Consider the following 22,522-nt stretch of genomic DNA (forward strand, 5'->3'; position numbering starts at 1 on the left):
ACACCGTATGTAATGGGAATAATAACCACCCTTCCCTACTTCAGAAATATTCAAAGCTTTATGAGAGTGCTTTGCTGCAGTGTAAGTCTATTGATTTAATATAAATTCATAAAAGTTAAGCCTTGATCACTAAAATGCTGAATAGTTTGTAAGTTCTTCACTTTTAAACAATGCCTGGTTATGTATTGCAGATATTTTATTTCCAAGAGATATGATTGGAATACTTGTGAATTTACTTTTAATTATGTTAAGACATAATACAAAATATACCCAATGCTGCATATTACAGTAAGCCAGGCAAAAGCCCTCTGTTGGAAACAATGCAGAAAACAGCTTTTTGAAGGCAGGATTCACTCCATATTTAATTTCCTTATGGTTGTGTAGACTAAGAAAGCCATGATAGAAGAAAAAAAAAAGGGGGGGAATAAAGTAGCAACACACACACACACAAAAACAACTTCATAAACATGACTGAACTTGTTTAAATATTTGTCTTTCCAATAATCCCCAAGCAAAGTTCACTTAGCCAATCTACTTCCATGTCATTTATTTATGGAACGTGCATCAGACTAAATCTAAGGTGTTCTTTTATTCATTCATTTATTTTTTTCTTTCTCAGAAACTGGCAGGAAGGCTCCTAAATCAATAAACAAGCAGTACTTTCTGTAGTCTCTTTGGTTTAAGGCAAACAAACCTAAGGTAGGGTTTGAACATGCAGAAGATCTCTATCACCAGCAGGGGTAGCTCAACATATTCCCCTCATCACTTGAAACTGCAGGAACTCCACACTTCAGCAGCTACTGTTTGTCAACAGAGATCAATTCAGAGATGTTAAACCAGAGTTTCTACTATCTTGTACCATTCTAGAAAAAAGTAAGTGTAAAATCTGTAGAGAGAAACATCCCATATTCCCTTTACACAAGTAGCAATACAGAGAATACTGGATTCTACCTTGTCTTAACTTCTCAGAGACATTAAGAATTCTAATGGCAATGAAACAACAAGAGCAGTTCTCAGACGTTTCTAATAGAAATTCGAGAGAAGACAAAGTCTTGGCAGAGATTTATTATATTTTGATTCTGGAATGTCAGTATTTCATTCCATTCCAATCATTCTAACAACTGTTTTGCAGACAGCTGCCCCTAAAACAATTTCATTCCACAACTTTATAATAAAATGATCCAAATTGTTGCGAATGTAAAACTAATGCGTATTTTTTCTGTAGTATTCAGGAAGTGACAGCTATAAGTACCATGCCTTTTTAAGTGGGCTGTAGTACATGTGTAGATACCAGGGATTAAAATCCATGAAAACTCACCTATTTTGTGAAACACTATTCCAATTTGGATTTTTTAAATATAATTACGTTTTTGTATGGGATATGTGCTGTGATTAAACAAGGCAGTTTTTAGGAGAAATAAATGCAGTGCCAAAAGAAAACTAGGGAGAAAAGTACTCTAGCAAAGCAACAAAAAGGCAACAGATAAACTATGATTGTGGAGAATCCTGCCTACAATCATTCTAAAGTAAGATTCATTTCCCACAATAGAGAGAGAATAGGATAGATATAGGTATAAAACTATATTCTGTGCACAGTCAGGAACTAATGTGCAGAGCAGGCAGCCCAGACAAATGCATCATGTGGATTCAAACTGCTCTACAGCTGGAACAGGCAGCAAGCTCTCTGTTGGATGGTCCTTTATAATTTAAAAGCCTGTGAAAAAGCTGCTTGGACAGTCCCCAAGCAACAGAGTTCAGAGCAACCTGACATAACTCAAATACCAAAATCAAGTTCGCCCACAGAAATGCTCCAGATCAATCTCCTGGAAACAATAAACTGACTTCACAACGCTGCATCCTATGAACAATTAAATATAGAGGGCAGACAGTTAAGAGGTGCATTCCCAGGGAAGAAATGAGAACATCATAAAAGCAATGAGTTTGTTCTGGAGCTCAGGGGAAGCAGCAGTTCTGTCCATGGAAGCCTGCATTGAGGAAGTTCAATGGATGGTAGTCTGGTGTTCTTAATACAGGTTGCTAGAGGACATTAGGTAAAAAAAGAAACAAATTTGGCTATTAGTGACCTTTAAGCTTTTCCAGAATGCTGATGATAGAAACTAGTGATGAATAGTAAAAATTATAAGGAACAAGATAACCCACTGTCCAAGAATCCCATTGAGAATTCTAAGACGTAGGCAAAATTAGTGTTTCCATTGAGAAGAGATGAAGCTGATCATAACTTTGACTGTAGTCAAGTTTCCTGCTTTCTTTCTCTATCATACACATCAACAAATACAGCAAATGATCCACAATCTTCATTATTTCATTGCATTTTACTAGAAAATAGAAATGAATTATTCAGCATTAAGTTTATCTAGCTAGACAAAAAAAGAGAATCTGCCAAGTGTTCTTCCTACCACGTCAATCGTGAGCTGACGTAGTCAGTGACTGTGCCCCTGGAGAAACAGTTTTCTGCCTCTTATTAGCAAGTGTTAGTTATAACAGATGATAAGCAGGGAGTGGGCGCTGCTTAGTCCTGCTTCATGCTTCATTAGTGTTATGACACAGTTTGCTATGATGTCATGGTTTACATATCAAACCAAAGGAAAATCAACATAACAGTGCAGTCAAAGAGGCCCTGTACAGTTAGTCTGTTTATACAAATAGGAGAAAGACTGAGTGTTTTTTTGTTTATGTTGGCTATCTTTTCTTTATTATTGCTTGTGATAAAAGCTTACTATGGTTACAGATTTGTCAAGGAGTATTTCTGTGTCTTCTGGAAGCAATCTTTGTGCTTTGTAAGGTCAAAATCTAACTGACATAGATCTAAAGTTAATTAGATTGATGCGATGAAAAGAATATGCAATATTAAAAAGCAGAGTGCATCTTCAAGATAAGATCTAATGCTTACTGACACTGTTCAGAGGCAGCAGGTTCTCAATTGTCATACTGGTATCAGCAGGAGCTACAGATCATCTTTGGCTCCTTGGATAAATGAGGTACCACTATGAAGGATACTCCTCAGCTATCTTGCCTTGGTTTTGGAATTAAAAAATAGTTGACAAAACGTCTTGCTTGAGAATGAAGATTTATCAGAAAACAGTTCTACTGAAGTCTCCAAAATTGTTTCTCTTTTACATTTTAATATCAACACTGTATTGACATTTTCATGAAGATCTGAAAGATAAGCCTATAACGGAACTGCTCATTAGTGTGGTGTACATGTCTGCCTTTGGTGTTGTGCTGCTGGTAGCCAGTTGTTCCATGCTCTGGCTCAGAAACGTTACAGCCATAAGTTTCATTGAAGTTCATATTACCACTGACAGGTCTTGCTGCTGACAGCATTTTCCAAGTATCTCTAACAACACTGACTAGTTCCAGAGAGACCAACAGTGGATGTGTATGTTGAATAAGAAGCCCCTTCCTAGCCACCATTCTCCAGGTATTCTGCATATGTACAAAGAGCTTTGATATACACTTAGAACTCTAACTGACTTGTTCCAAAAACAGCTGCAGGCAATACCATATGAGATCTCAAGAAATGTGTTTTTTATGGCATTTGTACAATTACCAGACAAAATTTAGTTTTAGCATGTTTACATTTCTGCACAGTCAAATGTAATTACTAAATTCCCAGCTATGTCTATAGGCAGTTGTGAATTAAATTTTAACTTGTCATAATTATTTTAAAAATTATTTATTTTACAAGGATAATGATTTCAGTTTGGCTGTACAATTATTGTGATTGCTCTAGATTTCATTCCTCTAGAGTTCATTCCTCTAAACATGGCGAGCATGCAGTCTTAATGTGCTATTCCGTACAACCTCACAGGATACCTTCCTTGAGAAACCACCAATAGGAAGAACTGCAGTATCAATGCAATGAAAAGGCTTAGCCCAGCATTTATTTGTCTATTACTTGTATTTTACTGAAACAGTAATCAAACTGGCTTATTTGGATGGTTTATGGCAGCAGGCATGCAGTGTTATTGGGAAACCGGTCAATGGGTCTTAATTAATTAACTCCTTCAACACTTTCCAGTCCTGCCACCCCAAGTGAGATCTGAATGTCAATAGCCCTACAACTACAGATGATAAATCACAGATGCCATTAAAATACCTGCACATATTTCTATAAAGATAATAAACTACTTTGTGTACGCCTAACTTTCAACAAAAATAGCTTTTCATAAGCCTTGATTAAAATGGTTCAAATTACATTACTGAATTTTCAGTTCTCAAACTTGAATTGTGACAAAAAATACAATCCTTTAAGTTCTGTCATCCATATCAACCTATGTCTTACATTACTACCGTTTTACTTCTTTAGAACATTTAGAACACATATCCAGACTCTGATATCAAAAGATCTGAAGCTGAAAAAACAGTTCCAAGCTTTGGAATTTATGTGTGTGTTCCATGCATAACAGTAGCCAGAAAATGCAGATACAGATCTGTGTTGATCAGGATTAATATTGAAAATGAATGCAGAGAAAAAGCTGTGCCTCCAACATATGTTAAATCTATATTAAATATTTGATAAAATAATAAAAAAGCCCTTTATTGAAGCTTTTATTTTTAATTCATTATTCCTTGTTACGGCTAATTGTTCTAGCCTTACAAATAGAGCACTGAAACGTTACTTTTTCATGAATGAAGTTCTGTCCAGCCTGCAAACAGGAATGTCATCTCAAGAAAATGCACAGAAGTGCAGGGGAAGACCAAGGACTGCACATGAAAACAGGGTTTAATGAAGGACAGCTGTTCACTTGACCAGAATAGAGAAGGTGGCAGATTTATTTTGTAAATTCAGGCTGGAAGAAAATTTACTAGAAAAAGATAAAAAAAATCCTTGTTCTGCTACAGATCATGAAGTTAACTGCAGAAGCTTGTAAAAGCTGTTTTTGTAAAGGCTTTTGATTATTAATAGTTATACTGACTCATAACAGCAACGCTGCAGTGCTTACTAAGGTAATCTCACTTCTGGTACAATAACTTTCACCAATGATGTGCTTTTTCCTTAAAGGAAGGCGGAGTTACCAGTTAGTGTCTGGGCCATAAATAAGAGGTTCCTATGTCAGGGAAATTAGAAGTCAGTTAACATAAGCAGACTGAGCATTAGAGGGCTTTTCTAAACCACCCAAGTCTGCTGAAATTGAAGACGCCGAAGAAACCAGATAGTTTGTAGGAAGTTTAGATATAAAATCAACAGTAAGAAAGCATTTTCCCTTGGCAGACCGATTAGCTGTGCTTAAGGCAGCATGAATCCTGTACTTAGTACCTTGTTGTTTTCAGTGCTTCTGCTGCTGACCCACAGAATTCAGGAGCTGGTGGAGGCGTGCAGCTGTGCCCCTGCTCATCCGCAGCAGCTCATCTGCGATTCTGCTTTAGGTGAGTCATTAACAACGACGTGCTTTGAACTGCTGGTAGCAAATCGAGTGGAGCTAATCTAACTGCCGCATTCTTTTCTGTACAGCTGTAGAGAAATATTTTTAACCATGTGGCTTCGACTCTTAGAGGATTTTGGAACAGAATGGCTGCAGACAACCCTTTTAAACATACGGCTATGGGAATAAATGTGGCAGTAGCTGATCTGTTTTTCTTGATTTTTTTGTCTTTTTTTAATTTTCCAGAACATTTTGTGGTTACAGATTGTTGAAATTACTGCACTATTTGAGCGGGCTTTCTTTTTCTCCTTCATAAAAACAACATCTATGTTAGCTCCTAACTTAGAGCAAGCAGCAAAGAATATGTGGACTTCTAAATGCTTACTACTCACAGTATCTATACTAGACTACTCCATCTAAATACAGATCCTCTCTAACTGTGCGTATCAACAGTTGTTACAGCACTCTGGGAAAGCAAAATGTAAAGAAATCCCCAATGACAACATGTTGAAATATCTGATCTTTGTTCTGCTGCGCTCCAGCATCTGACTTTGTTGCTGATATTTTCCAAAAATACTTGAGCAGGAAACTGATATGCCTTCACTTGTTTTAATCTGGCTATAGAGTTTCTACACAAATAGGATTTTCCAGTCTTTAGGATGGCTGCATTTCATGACGTTCAATCAAAGCTGCGGCTGTCAAAATACTTTTAGAAAGAAACTAAAGATCTCAAAATTATACTGCATGGGGATAGGAAAATGTGTCATTTTGCAGTCTTTTGATTTCATTAGCTCAAGCTGAGGCTGGTTAGCTTCCATCTAGTGTGAACAGTAAATGTAGAACATGAGTTTCCAAAGTGTCACAAAATTAGCATCTCTATGGGGCAGGCAATACCTTCTGCATACTGATTAATTGCTTTTATACTCTGACAGAAAATCTTTGTAGCCATGACAAACTCCAAGCTCTATTTGTGGCCATCAGTTAAATTGTTGTTTAATCTGGTTGTGTTAAGCACTCTTTTTCACTGAGTTACCTACACCAGGCATTACAAACTTGGGGTTCAGGTGCAAAAGAAAATAAAGTTGCACTTCCAGAAGCTTAACTACGTATGCATACAGTTAATTATATTAATCTGCTGCACTCCTAGACATAACAAAATAAGTTTTTCAGCAGGTTTGAGAGTTTTCTAAGTAAATAATTTCACAGTATAGAGGAAACTGAAAATACTTGTTACGAGTTGTATATACTTTAGGGAATTCATTCTGGCTACTCTAATTAAGACAAGGTCCTTTATTTATTTATTTATATTAGAAATGGTAGATATTTTAATTAGGCTTAAATAAAAAACTGTAAAATAATGCTAATTTATATTTGGACTTGGTGCTCAAGCTCTCACTTACATTAATTTTCTTTTTTAAAGTCAATTGTACTTTTCAGCTAAGGAATACTTCTATCATGGATCTCTTTGTTTATCACCCACATTTCTATACATTAAAAAAACAACTGACAGATGTACATATATCAAATAAATATTTGTAAATATATTTTTGGATATGCATATATATGCATTTGTATATATGTAATACTTCAAGCCTGACCTAAGCATTTGTGGATGAATTCCTCGATTTATTCTGGATACAGTACATCTTGTAAGCAGATCAAAATGGCTTCAAAGGATCTGCAGAAGACCTGTGGTGCAGTTTGCCCTGCATAAGAGGAACCTCCACTAACCACTTTGGCAAAGGCAGTTTCTCCAGCCCTTGTGCCAGGGCTGGGGCTGTCCTGGGGAAGTGGGCAGCACGAGGCTGAGTTTTCCCACACAGCGCTGCTCCAATGGGAATCAGGGCAATGCCTCTACAGCTGTTCTTCCTTTTTGAAGCACAGCAGGTTTGAAGCCACACCTGCGTACTTTGCACCCCTTGGTTCTTGAATGGAAATGGCCATGCTATTAAGTATCCTGTGCAATAGTACACATCAAACTTCTCCTGCTAGTAGTATAAAGAATTTTATACCTACGCTTTCCAAGATTTAAGAAGATTAAAACATGTACTTCAAGATTTGTACTTCAGTTTCAACATATCTGTACTTCCAAAATATCAATAAACAAAGAGATCAGCTCTTCACCTACCAAAATCATTAGTAACTGAACGTCAATCCAGCTTCTTACTGAGACTATTCCATCTGTTTCACTTATTTAGTTCATTCATCTGTGTACCCAGAGATACATTCAAGTATTTCCTTGCAGAATAAAAACCTATCACATACTAAAAGCGAGAAACCATGCCATGCCTCTAAGTTTCACATTAAGTAAAACCTGAGACAAAGTCTCTAGGGTTACTGAGCATGGTAAGTAATTCAGTTACTGCATAATTTCTCACTTTCACTTTAAGTCTGTAACTTTTTAAGTCTGCTTTAAGATCTCTTGTGATTAAGGCGGAATGAAAGTGGAGGTGGAGAGGATGGAATCACAGATTTACTTGTGTCCCTAAATAATTGTTTGAAAGCATTCAGAAATGTTAGCGTCTATATGAGATACCCAAGAAAAAAAAAAAAACATAGGCAAAGAATAAAGTCTGGGACAAGCTCTTATCAATTTCCTTTTGTTTAAATGATGAGTACTATGCCATTTTGTCTTTTTATGTCATGAGGATTTTGTGGCTTCACACTCATAATAAATACTCAATGTAAAATACACCTCACCATCAGAGAAGGGCTCCACACAGTTTGCATCTTGTAGTTGTCTAAAAAAACACCTTTGGACTTCTCCATAGCATGGAAAGATTATAGTACTTGGCATATAATATGCATTCATATTTTATATCGTTGTACTTACTGTATTTTATTTATATATTTATATTATTGTCCTACCAAATGGGGACAGATCTTATTTGCTTGATAGCAATCACAGAATCGCAGAACTAGATATTTATAAACATTAATCAGATCCCTTCTCAATCTTCTTTTCCCCAGGCTGAACAGACTCAGGTTGCTCAGCCTTTCCTCATACAGGAGATGCTTCAGGCCTTTTAGCATCAATCTGCTGGACTCCTTCCAGGAGATACCTTTCTATTTTCAACTGGGGAGCCCAGATCTGGACACAGTATTCTAAATGTGGCCTCACCAGGGCAGAGTAGAGGGGGAGGATCACCCCACTCAACCTGCTGACCACACTCTTTTTAATTTGCCTTCCTGCCCACAGGCTGGCTGACAACCAACCTGTTGTCCACCAGGACCTTCCAAGGTCCTTCCCTGCAATGCCTGTACTGGTGCATGCAATTATTCCTCCCCAGGTGCAAGACTCTACACTTGCTCACATTAAACCTCATCAGATTCCTCCCTGCCCAACACTCCCGTCTGTCCAGGTCTTATTGAATGGTAGCACAACCTTTTGGTGTAACAGCCACTCCCCACAATTTTGCATCATCAGCAAACTTGAAGAGTGTGAATGTTCTGCCTCTAGAGTGAAAATCAGTGACAGCAATGCACAGGTATATTTCTAGGATAAATCAGCACTGACTGGAAAGAAGTAGCAAAAATGAAAGATATGAAAGCTGAATTTCTGTTCAAGGAATTGTAAGTTTGATAAGTGAAATTACATACTGGACTCTATCCTACTTCTCTCTCTTCCTTTTCATGGCAGCATTCCTGACAGCTTTAAAGCTGAAGTTGGATAATGAGGTGGCATCATGAAATAGTGAGCAACAGGATAGAATTTTAGAGATATATCCACAGAGCACAAAACTCTTGTCAATTAGATCAATCAGATCAGCGATGACAATAAAAAAATCACACTTCGGTGGAAAAAAATCCAACTGAGCTCATTGTTGTGAGAGAAAAACTCACAATTATTGCAGTTCACTGATCTAAAAGTAACTCAGTAATATCAACTTACTGTTGACTTAAGTGCAAGATAGGATAATTCAGCAACTATGTTCCTTTTATTTAAAACCGAACATTATAGGGATAAGAAATTAAAACCCATGGTTTCAAAATCATTCTGCATACACTGTGTGGAAAACAAAATGCAAGCTTATGAACAATGACTAAATAATATAAAACAGACTGTAAAATACTGCCAGATTCTTAATCCTATTAATCTAACAATTTTAATCCCTAACTTTCTCATTAAAAGTATTTCAACAGTACGGGGTTTCTTCCGCATGGAGGAAGAGGTATGCAGCCATGAATGGAAATCTACAATAACATGATGTATGTTGTTCTACAGACTTCAGAGTATAAAGAGAGTGTTATTCTTCAGCTGAAATTAGGCAGATGTTGATTACTAGTCAAATGATGTGGTATTTGAGGCTTGTGAAGTAGAGAGAAATATTTCTGGTAACATGAGTAGCAGCTGTAAAAACAGTGCAGAAAAATAAAAGCGACCTTGAACAACGTTAGGAAATCATGATGTTTTTCGTGTAATAAATAAGACTAGCACGTATCTGTTAAGAAAATCACCTCTTCCATTTCAACGTGTATAAAAACCTCCCCCTTACAAACTGAATATATTCTTCATCTGATAATAATAAAAGGACTACATAATCTGGTTTAACAAGGGAGCCAAACAAAATCAACTCTTCCCTTCAACACAAGGAATTTTTGCATCCCAAGCCAAAAACACACAGGGACTCACAAAATCCTGACCTACCAGAAAGTCCTAATGAGCTTCAACAGAAAGAAATTTCAGATGCAGACAACCACTAATAAAACACATCAGCATAATCGAAGTCTGCAAAGCATTTATGTTGAAAAAGTTGATAATCAGTGCAAATTAATGTATGTATCAAATAGTGGTAAAACAATTATTTGTTTCTGCTTCGTAGACTTCAGAAGTGTATGTATTCTTTTTCCAAGAATTTGCACATTTACACAGCAGCACTATTAGCCTGTTAGCAATATTATTATTATTGCTAATATTAAATTAGATCATGTAATCTTTGCTCTCAATGTGCAAAATATAGGTTTATCCATCATCTTTTTCTCTCTGTTTTCTATTTTACATTGGATTAATACAACTTAGGTTTGGCTCAGTTCTTGAGTTTTAACTTCCTTTTCAAAAATCTCCCTGGGGCTCCTTCAGACCAAGCAATAAAATTTTAGTAGAAGGATTTGATTTTTCTGTTCATATAATACTGTTATCTCACCACACTTGCCTTCTCATGCAACACAAACAAGGCAGTGCTCCTCTACAGTGTTTCTATGGAGTAGAGGACAAAAGACTCCTATAATTATATTGTCCAACCAGATCTGTGGGTACAGATCCAAAGCGTCTGTGTCCCAACAGCCTAACAAGTTCTGTTTTTTTTTCTTGTGATGTTCAAAAAGACAGTCAATTATGGTGCCACTGATTTCATTATTTTACAGACAGTTGTGAACATTTATTAATGGAATATCAGAAAACTAAAACACAAAGCAGGAAAAGGCTGTGTTCATATCCTATCTAACATAGGCATCTTTTGAAATATAGATTCCTTGGCTTTTGTTCTAGGAATTGTGTAGAAAGAGATTATTAACAATGCATACTTACATTTAAGAAATACATCCTACAAACAGAGGAACAGATGTTCTGAGTTTCACTCAGTACTGGACAAGTTTTGCTGCCACAGCACTCTTTTTACAATTGAACAAGTACAACAGTTTCAATTAGGTCTCTATCTGGAAATGAAATCGCTGTTTGCCAATCAGCCTTGTTAAAATCTACATTAATAGATAAGCTGTTTGCTAAACACATTTGCTCTTTTTCCAGCTTTTTAAAGATAACTCAAGAGCACGGTGCTTGGTTCTCAAAAGAGAACAGGAAGCATAGGTGTTTCACCTTAGTTTTCCACTCAGAAAACAATAAAGGCAAGCTAGCATCTCAATAGATCTACTGAGGTAATTATTCTACTCTCTGTTGAAGTCTGCAACAACTAGAGGCTTGCATAATAGCTCAAAAATCAATGCTGCAAAACAACTGTTTCAGTCACCTCTATGCTGTAAGCATGAAAGGCAAAATCTATGTGGAACATGCAGTGTTTGCCTGTGACAGCACCAGGTATCAGATTTGTTAGATTTTCTCAGGATGGTGTATAGTTGTATCTCAAACTGGTATTACTGTCATTGATTTGGTAGCACAACTGTTATAATATAGGAGTCATCTTTCATTTCCCACAAAAACATGCGAAATGAACTCAGCGCTAGGGTTAGGGCTCTTGGACTAAGAGCAGAGAAATGAAGGAGATTATAAATGGAAACAAGATAAAAACGGCATTTTTATTAGACACTACTTGGCAAATCCTTCAGCACGAACCAAGAAACCAGAATATTCATTGTTAAAGGACTCACTTTTAAAAGGCCTTAAACATTTCAGGATAAGGGCAACGTATTAAACCATTCCATTATGGTCCGTGCTTTTAGGGTTAATTTCAGTGAGGAATCCATATTCTTAAAAACAGTCAGACATACCTTTACCAGGCAGTCCAAATTTGTATTGGCACCAGTAAGAATTAATATCAGGTAAACTGAGAATTAATCAGGAATTTCTATTTTGATATAACCAACTAAGAAGGAAGGTAACCCTTCTAATTTACTCATGTTTCATAAGAATCCTTGCTCCTCCCCTTTGGTAAAAGGAATTTTTTTTTTTTAATATTTAAAATTCATCTGGATGTAGAATTACCAATTCCTTATATATTTTGTGTCCACAACTCCAACTACTGTGCAACATCTGCTCCTGATTACTGCATGTTCCTTTTAGGTTTACCCATTATCATTATATCACTATCACTAATATTATCAAGCAGGAAGGAATGTGATCTTCACAATCTTGATAACTTTGTCCAGGTTGTTCAGCTACTGCATTATTTTAAATATATTTCTAGGCTTATATATTTAAAAGTGAATGCACATAAAATGCCTTCTGTTTGATGAGGTGATGGTAACATTTGTGTACCTGTAAACAGTTGCTGTATCTGATTTCAGAGAGAAACCACACACTACTAGAAAATACAAGGCTAATGCCTAACCTTTTAACTTTGAACACCTCTGCATTATATAAAATCAACACTTTTTTCCACATTGTTTCAACAGAAATATATCTGATGTTATGATAAGTAACTTCTGTCCTTTTGTGCAGTTCAAAATTACCTTTCATTGGTGTAGAAATGGTTGGGAGATATTATGTAGGAAAGGAGGAAGAAAAATATTCTTAATAGATAATCTAATAATAAACATGCAACTGTCAAGCTGATTTACTAAATAGAACAGTGCCCTCCTATAAGTGCAGTGTGATATGACCCTAGTGCAGTTGCAGTTGCAGTTGCTTAGAGGGGCAGCAACTTAACAGCATGGACTAAACACCATAGTGGGAACCAATAGCTACCATTAGGATTTTTGTTTTGAGGCTCTAACTGACCACCTGCATAGCTTTGATCACATTCATTTCTTCCTATTTCAGCTACCCAACACAGTTTTCAGCTACAAAACACAAAATATTTCTTAAAATACCACGAGTTACGAAACATGGGAGCACTGCATAAATGCAGCCTCCCACTGCTGAAATATTAGCACGAAATGCATCCAATATTTTTAATGTGGAACAAATTTGAGGCAGACTGAATTACTGGCATTAGAAGATAAAACCTATGCGTATGCATTTCATGTGGAATTTCTCATGTGGAACCAACAACTGTCTGAGAGATAAACTGAAATTACTGCCCTAAACATGCAGAGGTTATTCTCAGCCAAGTAGAGAAGTCAACCCAGCAATGGCACAGTTGAAACCTTTTATTGAAAAGAAGTACAGAAAAGGAGGAATCTTAAGTTATAACCACCCTCTGAACCATGAGTAAAAAGGAGATGGCTGGGCCCAAGAATGCTAAATCAGGAAGTGCTTGTGGTTAAAAACAGAAGCAACCACATGAATCAGAGGTTTTAGGAGACAGCAAAATGACTGATTGAAAAAAAATAAAAAAATCAAAGAACAGAAAAAAATGAGGAGGATTAAAAGACCCGAAAAATGTGTGTGTGCATGAATCTGATTTCAGGAGAAATGTAAAACCGAAATAACTGAAGATTTAGACATCCTTTAATGTAAAAACTTTCTTGTCATTTAGAAAAAAACACATCTCAGTTTGGACTAATTCCACCATCTGGAAACTCTCTCTTACACAAATAAGTTTCCTTTTTCTTCCTTTTTTTAGTTTTTTTCCTCTCTACACACCCACAAAAAGATCTCATAATGACAAACTGCCTTACAGCATTCGATGGAGACTCTTTGAGCTATTGTAGGTAACCTGTAACGCTCCTGTCAGATGGTAACAAGAATTTAATACAAATATGAAAATTAATAATATTTCAATCTTAAGCAAAAGGGGAAAAGTAGTTTTAATTATCCTACATATATTTACATTCAGTATGAAAGAAAATATTTCCTGCATATAAAACATGTTGTGATACTGAGGAAATTATGGGTCTAAATTGTTGTCTCAACCCTTACTTTCTGTTGAATGAACTTTTTTATGCTGAAACCTTTCCTTACAAAGTACTGCTATAAAGGAAAACAACACACAACAGAAAACGATTCTAATCTGACCTTTCCATCAGCACAGCACAAACAGTCCACAACACTTTTTGTCTGGAAGTAGATCAAAGCGCTTAGAAGTACTGTTAATTTGTGGGAACATGACACATCTGCAGATGATTAAAGAGATGCTGCCACTTACTATTTGAAATGAAGAATTTGCTGCTCATACTTTAAAGAACTCTTTCCTTTCAATCCAATCAGAAAGTCTAAAGGTCTTTAAAAGAGTTTGAATGGCTTGGGAGGAGGGAGCCCCATGCCAAAAGATGGATGACTCCAGCTTTGAAGCTGCAGGCATATGCACCATGTTGATTTTTACATCTAATTGTCTCTGCTAATAAGTGAGGAAATGAGAATTGCCCACTTTTATATGAAACTGACCTCTATTTGGCTATAAGAAAAATGGCATTTTGGGTTTCCTATTCCTTTTATTTCGCTAAGTTATTGAACAACTTTGCTGGGGATGGAAGGGAGCATGTCAGAAAAAAAATATATTTCCTCAACATCAACTTGATTTTCTGAAGAGAACATTAAGTATGAGGATTTCACGATAAGAGTGGACAAACTCTAGAACAGCATCTCAGCGAGTTTGGAATTAATGCTCTAATGCATTAGCTCTAATGCTGAACAACAATTTCTGCTCTCTGTGATACCTGCATGAAGAGGTGTAACCTAAGGCCTTTGCCACTCTCTCTTCATGGAGATACAGCTTGTTCTAACAAGTAGCATATTTGCAGAGGAGACACAATAACAGTGATACAGAACGAAGCCAAAACTAGACTACAAATAATTTTGGGGTGGTGGAAGTCCCTAGAAAATCTTTGGGCTCAATGAAATATATCATATTATTAGTATGCTTTTATTCCCTGTGCCAAATTTTCCTGATATATTTTAAACAATATAGATGAAGAACACAAAACAAGCATAGGTAAGAGAACAAACTATTTTTCTATCATAGAAATGTCTTCCTTTCCTTGTGTTAAGAATAGGAAATAAGTGAATTGTGTCAAGAAAGAAAATAATTCAATTTTACAGACTAATGCAATTAAGGTTGGTAATAACAAGCTAAAATCTAAGGTGTTAGGAAAGTGAATGCAACACCGTTGTTATCTGTGCATTTCATGACCATAGCTTTTAACATATTAGCACCTGAGGGACAATGTTATCAAAACTCAGGGGTAACTCATTTCAGATTTCCAGAACCACAGCAGCTGCAACCAGAATTGGCTTAGCAGCTCTGCTTTACTTAAGGATATCTTAACAGCAGCATTAAGAAGTTTGAAAAATTTTGGCCTGAAATATGAGAAAATATCCAAGAAATTGAACATATTTCTGTCAAAGATAAATATTTATTGAAGAGTCAGGCCATTTGTTTTTATTTTCAGCTTTTAACTTTCTTGACATAGCTTAACTTCTATTTCTAGCTAAAGTGTAAATAAAAATGCTAAAATCAATAAATATAGAAGAAAAATATAATTTTAGCTATTACTTGTGAAATCAGGTATATGCTCACTTGCTTTTAAACTTTGTTTTCCCCCTCTATTACAGTGATTCGAGCAAAAATATCCAGTGAAAAGGTGGTTCCTGCCAGTGACAATCCTCTTGATACCCACAAAATGATCCGGTATGAAATCAAACAAATAAAGGTACATGGAATCACTCAGCTAATTTGAAGTTCAATACTGATAACCTCTGTATATTGCTACACAGTTTAGCTCCAGATGCTTAAAGCTGGAAAAGGATTCAGCTGATTTCAAGGTTAGACATAGGTGAACTACACTGAATTAAGAGTAGGGTTGAAAAACGAAGAGAGAACTCTGGATATCAGAGAAGCATCTGCAGCATCTATCCAGCTGCAATAGAGAGAGCTTTCCACAAGTGGATATGGACATATACAGAAGCAGAATTCCTTCCCTGCTAAGAAAAATGAATTTGTGTGAATGCTGCAATGAGAGTAAATGGCAGTGCACAAAATAAGAAAAAATCAGAATCCCATAGGATTTTTCCATTTATTTTGTCAGCTCCAGTAAGGGGACACATTCATTAATGTTCTGTGCAGGGTCTGTGCACAGTGGGAGTATGAGATGATGTTCAAGCTGATAACTAAACAATATGTACACTTCATAGTGATGCATTCATCAGATGTAAATGCATTATATCAGAAGGTAGAACTGGGTCAGGCCATCCTGGTGTTTATTCAAAAAGCATCCACACTTCTAGGTGTGGAAAAATGACAGAGAAGATCAAATACAATTTACTGAACTAAACATATCTAAGAAATGGTTTAACAAATATTCATCTCAAAACCAGAGATAAATCAGAGCTGGAATATCACAGACAAAACAAACAAACAGCAGCCTGATGAGTGCCTAAGGCTGCTCCTCATTTATCATAGAGTTTTATTCAACAATACCAAACTCTACCTCCAGTGAAACTCAAAATGCTCATTTAAATATTGATCAGATCTCTAATATTTGTTGCTATTAATTCATGTATATATAAGCATATTTGCATATATTACATAAATGTATGTAGTCTGTGTATGGCTCAAGATAATTCAGATCAAGTAGTAGGTTACACACATGAAGTTGCACCCTACTATAAAATGTAGTCCTATCTGAGGTTTCTGAAAGTGAACACACACAAGATGCTTGCATAGCTCACACAGTTAACTCTGTACTAAACTTCTGTGCCTAGCATACCCCAAATAAGGTGGATTTAAGTGTCACAGAAGCAAGGGATTCCAGTTCCAAAGGTGACAGGAATCAAAGACTTTCATGGGAAGTAAGGAAGGCCTTGGGTCCTTCCAGTTGGAGCTCTGCTTTAGCTATGAGGCACATTCTCTGCAGCACACATGACCTGCTTCTGCATCTTCATCTTCTTGAGGTCATTTCCATTTGGCTTCTACCTAATAACAGTAGACACACTGTCCATCATCATTACATGCATTTTCTATTACACTATTCTATTTCACCATAGCTCTGTACAGGATGCTGAGTATTTTTTTTGTTTTGTTTTTGTTCTAAGTTGCTATTCTGGATATCTTTTTCTTCTTTTACTAAGTATTTCAAATGAGTACCTAATGTTTTTGGATGGGAAGAGCAATGACCTTTGACTATTTTTATAATTCTATAAATAAGGCTTCATAAAAACCTAACATATTACTGTGTATTTTGTTGCACGCTGTACTATTTAAATCTCCTGAGAGAAACTGAGTAATATGAACATATTTTCCAGGGGCGCCAGCTGCAACAGAGAGAGCTTGCCCATGAGAGCTGTGAACCTTGCAATTGTCCACAGCTGTCAACACACAGCATGATGTAACGAAACAGGGCCCCCTGAGTGCTGGGGCTTCAGTTATGTCATAGTAGGTGATGACAGGCATTCTGAAGTTGATTAGCATCTTATGGTTACTTCTCACGTTTGGATATAACTAATTTTGTTTCTGTCTTTTAATGGCTCGCTTAGCCATAGCTAGAAGTGTTGGTTAGAGAGCAGACAATCCAAACACCGCATGGGCTTTGGTTCTGAACCTATCCATTTTGGTGCTGCAGGAGAAAAATTCTAAGAGCTAGCTCCCATTTTCTATTGAGCAAAATTATCAACTGGATGTGTAACAACTGTATGCTTTACTGACAGAATATAGGAACAGAGCTCCATTTACTAGCATGTTTTATGTTCTAGGAGTTGCACACCATTGCACTGATCAGACAAGAATTTACATGCAAATATATTGGTAATTTTTTCATCATTAAAGATTCAACACGGCAGCACCTTCTTTAAGAAGAGTGCTGGGTCTGTTTTATTCTTTAAATGGGAGACACAAGTAGAATATAATACAAAGAGAAAGCTTTAGAGAGCCATTAAAAACACGTAAAAAACAGATTTTAAAATGATTAAAAAGAAAAAAAAAGCCTAATATTCTTCTAAAATCCCAGACAATTCATTTTATGGAGAGATGGGGCCCAGTGGTTGGTATTTTCTCAGAGAAGTTCAAACTTCAGAGCCTTTTCTTCCAAAAGGTGCACCATATACTTGTTTCAGTTGTTGTTTACAACGCTTTTTCATGTTTCTTTTCCCCCTCTGACCTTCACTTTCTGATAATTTTCAGATGTTTAAAGGATTTGAAAAGCTCAAGGATGTGCAGTATGTCTATACTCCCTTTGATTCATCACTCTGTGGAGTGAAACTAGAAGCCAACAACAAAAAACAGTACCTTCTGACAGGTAAAACACAACAAAATATTAAAAATAAAAAAGCTAAATGCTCAATGTCAAATTTCACTAACTTTTTTTATTAAAAGAAAATCCCTCTATATATTTCTGTGCTGTCTAATTAATACAAACAGAATTAAATGGACAAGTTGTATAATGCTACAGTTAATGTGCAATCTTGTATGCTTTTCATCCTTTACCTGAAGGGGTGAACACCTTGGGGGTGTTCAAGGAAAGACTGGATGTTGTGTTGAGGTACATGGTTTAGTGGGAGCTATTAGTAATAGGTGAACGGTTGGACTGGATGATCTTTTAGGTCTTTTCCAACCATGGTGATTCTATGATTCTATGATTCTATCTTAATACAGTCTCAGAGGAAGCTGAAGCCAGTAACTATGTAATTAGTGAATGGGAACCATGTCATCACCATTATGATTCATTTAAAAGCAACAGTACCAGTTTTCCTATGAATGTAAATGTATTTAGTGAGACAACCCATACCTACATTATATCACATTTGGTGTTGCAAGTAACTGCAGATTTATACCCATGGAGTTCTGTAATCTTGTCCAAGATATTTTTTGCAGATTATCAGCATCTTTTGAGAAATGTCCTTGTTAAATCTTTGGCATCAATTCAAAAGGATAGTTCGGACATTTTAAATAAAATTCACTGAAAAAACAGTGAAGTATGACAAATTTGGTGCAATTAGTTACAAACTTTTGACTTCAGTTTAGTTCAGTATTTAGAAAACAATTTCATTTGCTTGCCTTATTTTCCTTATTTCCCATGCTCTAGGCCAGATTTTAAATGATGGTAAAGTCCTCATCCACTTATGCAACTACATTGAACCATGGGATGATTTATCCTTATCTCAAAAGAAGAGTCTTAACCAGAGATATCAAATGGGCTGTGGCTGCAAGGTAAGTATACAACAAAATACTCTTCACTAGTGGAACTCACCTTTCAGGAAAGAGCATTTTTCACTGGTGAAATACACCATGTATTTTATTGTTCTTTTAGAGGCGTTCAATTTACTGAATTAATGTACTGCTTCACATTTAGATCACTACCTGCTACATGGTGCCCTGCTCAATCACTTCACCAAACGAGTGCCTCTGGACAGACTGGCTGATAGAAAGAAAGCTATACGGGCACCAAGCCAAGCATTACGCCTGTATCAAGAGAAGTGATGGCACTTGCAGCTGGTACCGAGGTGGCCCTCCCCCAGAGAAAGAGTTTATTGACATCAGCGAACCTTAAAGTGATCACTTCCTGAAAAGCCTTGGAGTCTAATTCCATCAAAAATTGCACGCTCACAGCTTTGAACTGCTATCATCTAATGTATCCATTGCTTAGAAACAAAAACAAATTGTCCTGTAAAGCTAAAGTATGAGTCTTTGGAATTGGCACTCAGGCAAGAAGAGGAACAAATCTCCTGGAGGTAGCTACTCCTGAAGTCGTGCTTTGTACAGAGAGGCTCAAACTGAGAATGCTGCTCTGTGTTTTATAAGGCATAACAAGTTTTGTTTGTTTTTTTCATTTTTTTTTCCACCAATATGAATGTATGAGAACATAAGAATGGTCAGAAATCTGTCCCCTATTTCTGCTAACCTACAGATCAAAAGAGCTCCATGTTTTATTTCAAATCATTCTGATGAACTAATGAATGTTTTATAGAACTATTTTTCCCCATGTGAAAGTCTTCTGATACAAAAGAATTATTGTACAGTGTATATGTAAAGTATTTTAACAATCTGCTATAAAAGATTCAAAAAATCCTTGTTTTTTCCTTACCTTTTGAAACCAGCTGAACGCTTCTGAGATCAAAACAATCTGTGCCCCACATTTTGTTTCTTAATTATGCCACGGGTTTCTTTAACTACAGAGTTGTAACATTTGTTGATAATTAAGTTAAAACACAAAGTTGATAATCAAAACCCCAATATCCAACTCAATATTCTACAAGGTCTAGCTAGTCTATAGGAAACTAAAGGCAGATGTTCTAATGCTTCAGCATTTTGTGGAATCAACACAAATAACACCAAGTGAAAACTGCTTACACGTTTACAGAAACCACTTCCATCATCACTGCAGCTCTAGTACTTAATAGTGCCCCTCTAATTATGTGACAATTTATTTCAGCACTGTTAAAGCCTTGGTTTCAGAAACTCATATAAAAATATACGTACAAGATATTTAATAACTTACACTGCAAGATTTCTAAAAAGCTCTCAAATATTTGACCATATTTAATACTAAATTAAATTTATATTAATGACTTTTCATTCATGAATGCCCATTGTAATTTGTCATAATGAGTTTGGCAACTCATGAACTTACACTAGAGTTATGACAGTTTGCCTTCAATTATTTTTAGGGTTTTAATTATTAAGTATTGATTACTGTGGTTAGTAGCCAGTCTCACACAAACATAAGTTTACGAAAGCATCACAGTTTACAGTGGTAAAACTGCAGAACTTATTAAGAGCCAAAGTTTAGACAGCTGTTCAAGAAGTGCTCATGTTCTAGAAACTGGATGAGAACCACGATACAAGTTATGGATCCTACATTTTAATCTAGTCTTCTTCATTGGGTTTCTTGAAAATCATTCCAATTTTGCCTAAGGATTACTCTCTCGTATTACTCACATAGGAATTTAAAACTGCAAACATTGCAAAACCTACAGGAACACTCAGCATTATTCCTTTGAGGGAGAGTCACCTATGTCTCTTAGTAGGGACGTAAACGTTGCCTGTCACTTTCTCTTTGCAGTCCTAAATTAAAACATACACGTGTGCTGCCAAATACAATGCCCATTTGGTTTTCTTTTTTGCTGTAGACAAACAAAAGATTACCAGTTGGCCAGTTTCAGCCACTGACATACGTGTGTGCACAAACTGCTTACGTAAGGGAAATATGAAGGTCACTTTTCTTCCAATAAGGAACTCATATTGCAAAGACAACACTGGCAGTGCTAATCGTTGCTAGTGCTGTGTATTTATATTAACAGCTCAGAGACACATTATAAAAAAAGGAAAAAAAACAACAACAAAAAAGCCAGGCATAATTTCCCCTGTCAAGCAGGAACAATTCATAGACAAGGTATGCAAAAGCTTAATAACGATACAAGGTTCAAATCAAGCACAAGGCTGGTTAATATTTCACACACAGAAAGTATAGCATTTGTTTCCTGAAGTATTTTGATGTAATGGTGCATTTTGAATATCACTCAGCAGAAAACAGATATTTTCTGCTTTTAAATTAAACACAGTTATGTTTCTTCCTCAAAGTAGACTTTAAACTGAACTAACCAAACTCTCATTGCCTTCTTTGTAGACATTGTAAAAATAAATGTTTTCTTCAGTATTTATGAACAAACTATAACATGAATTGTATAATGAGTTTTTAAAACGTTTTATATTTAATCTGCCATAAAATATCCAATATGAAATGTTTCAAAATTATTGGCCGTCCAGTTTGATTTCTGTCTGAAAAAATCGTGCCAAAACTTCCCATTATGGTTGATAAGAAGATATGGGGTGTTTTTTTTCCATATCAATAAATATTTCAAGAAAAATTTTACGAAAACCAAACCCTCTCAAAATGATTTCTTATTTTTCCTGAAAAACCGATAAAGATTATGAAAAATATGAAGTAGTGCTGATTTCTGGGTGTTACTTTCCTATATACAGATTTGTTTCTGACAGCAGTGGCATTGGTACATTATTAAAAGCAGGTTAACTTTATTTTTACTTCCTGACACCACATGCATGTTGTCAAGATGGTCAGAGCAGAAACGCAGCCTGGTACAACATTCTGTTTTAACTTGAAAGTGATTCATGTGACTTACAATTGGAGAAAAGATCAGAGAATGGAAATGGTACAGGTGAATACTGGAGAAATAAAATCCTTAAATATTGCTGTTTTTTTTTAATCTTGACACAATGTTTTAGTCAAGTTTTATTAAAATGCCCAGCAATTACAGTGAATATATTTTTTTTCCTGATATAAAATAGGAGGTGGAAGTGCAGTGAAATAAAGGGAACTAATTACTGAGGGAAAGACTGTAAATATGACTCAACTAGCAATGAGTTCAGAAAGCTTTACAGCATTTTGTATAGTTCTAATCAATTTGAGATGGATGAATGTTTCTGTTTCAAGAAGTGTTTCTTTAAAGCAGCTCCAGTTTTACACAAAAGAATGGCATCTTTGTTTATTTACCTTTTACTGCTGCCTGAAGACTCAGTACAAACGATCGCCAGAGTATGAAAGAAACAAAAACCCAGAAGCACAACTAGCATGCTCAGCCAAAAACTCAATCCACAGATCTGCAGTTTACCCCTGCTCTCCCCTCCTTA

General features: G+C 36.0%; 2 protein-coding genes across 3 annotated transcripts in view; one reads left to right on the forward strand and one right to left on the reverse strand.

The window, feature by feature from the left end:
- The window catches only part of SYN2 (synapsin II), a 106,181-nt gene that overhangs the window by 34,941 nt on the left and 48,718 nt on the right, over positions 1-22,522 (reverse strand). The gene's annotated exons all lie outside the window — the stretch shown is intronic.
- Positions 5,089-21,748, forward strand: TIMP4 (TIMP metallopeptidase inhibitor 4). 2 transcript variants are annotated; one of them, XM_072347764.1, is made up of 6 exons: positions 5,089-5,211; positions 5,296-5,391; positions 15,496-15,593; positions 18,059-18,173; positions 18,960-19,084; positions 19,227-21,748. In XM_072347764.1, coding segments are annotated over exons 1-6 (633 nt in total). In that variant the 5' UTR covers positions 5,089-5,210; the 3' UTR covers positions 19,425-21,748. The 2 variants fall into 2 exon arrangements, with proteins under 2 accessions (XP_072203865.1, XP_072203864.1); XM_072347763.1 differs by having other exon boundaries at positions 5,123-5,391.

Source organism: Excalfactoria chinensis, chromosome 12, assembly GCF_039878825.1.
Source record: "Excalfactoria chinensis isolate bCotChi1 chromosome 12, bCotChi1.hap2, whole genome shotgun sequence".
NCBI classification, from domain to species: domain Eukaryota; kingdom Metazoa; phylum Chordata; class Aves; order Galliformes; family Phasianidae; genus Excalfactoria; species Excalfactoria chinensis.

Bases quoted from the DNA above. Each gene is read 5' to 3' on its own strand.
- TIMP4 (XM_072347763.1), top strand. From the start codon at position 5,262: ATGAATCCTGTACTTAGTACCTTGTTGTTTTCAGTGCTTCTGCTGCTG. The intron at 15,594-18,058 runs GTACATGGAATC...GATAATTTTCAG, and splicing joins ATGAAATCAAACAAATAAAG to ATGTTTAAAGGATTTGAAAA. The intron at 18,174-18,959 runs GTAAAACACAAC...CCCATGCTCTAG, and splicing joins AAAACAGTACCTTCTGACAG to GCCAGATTTTAAATGATGGT.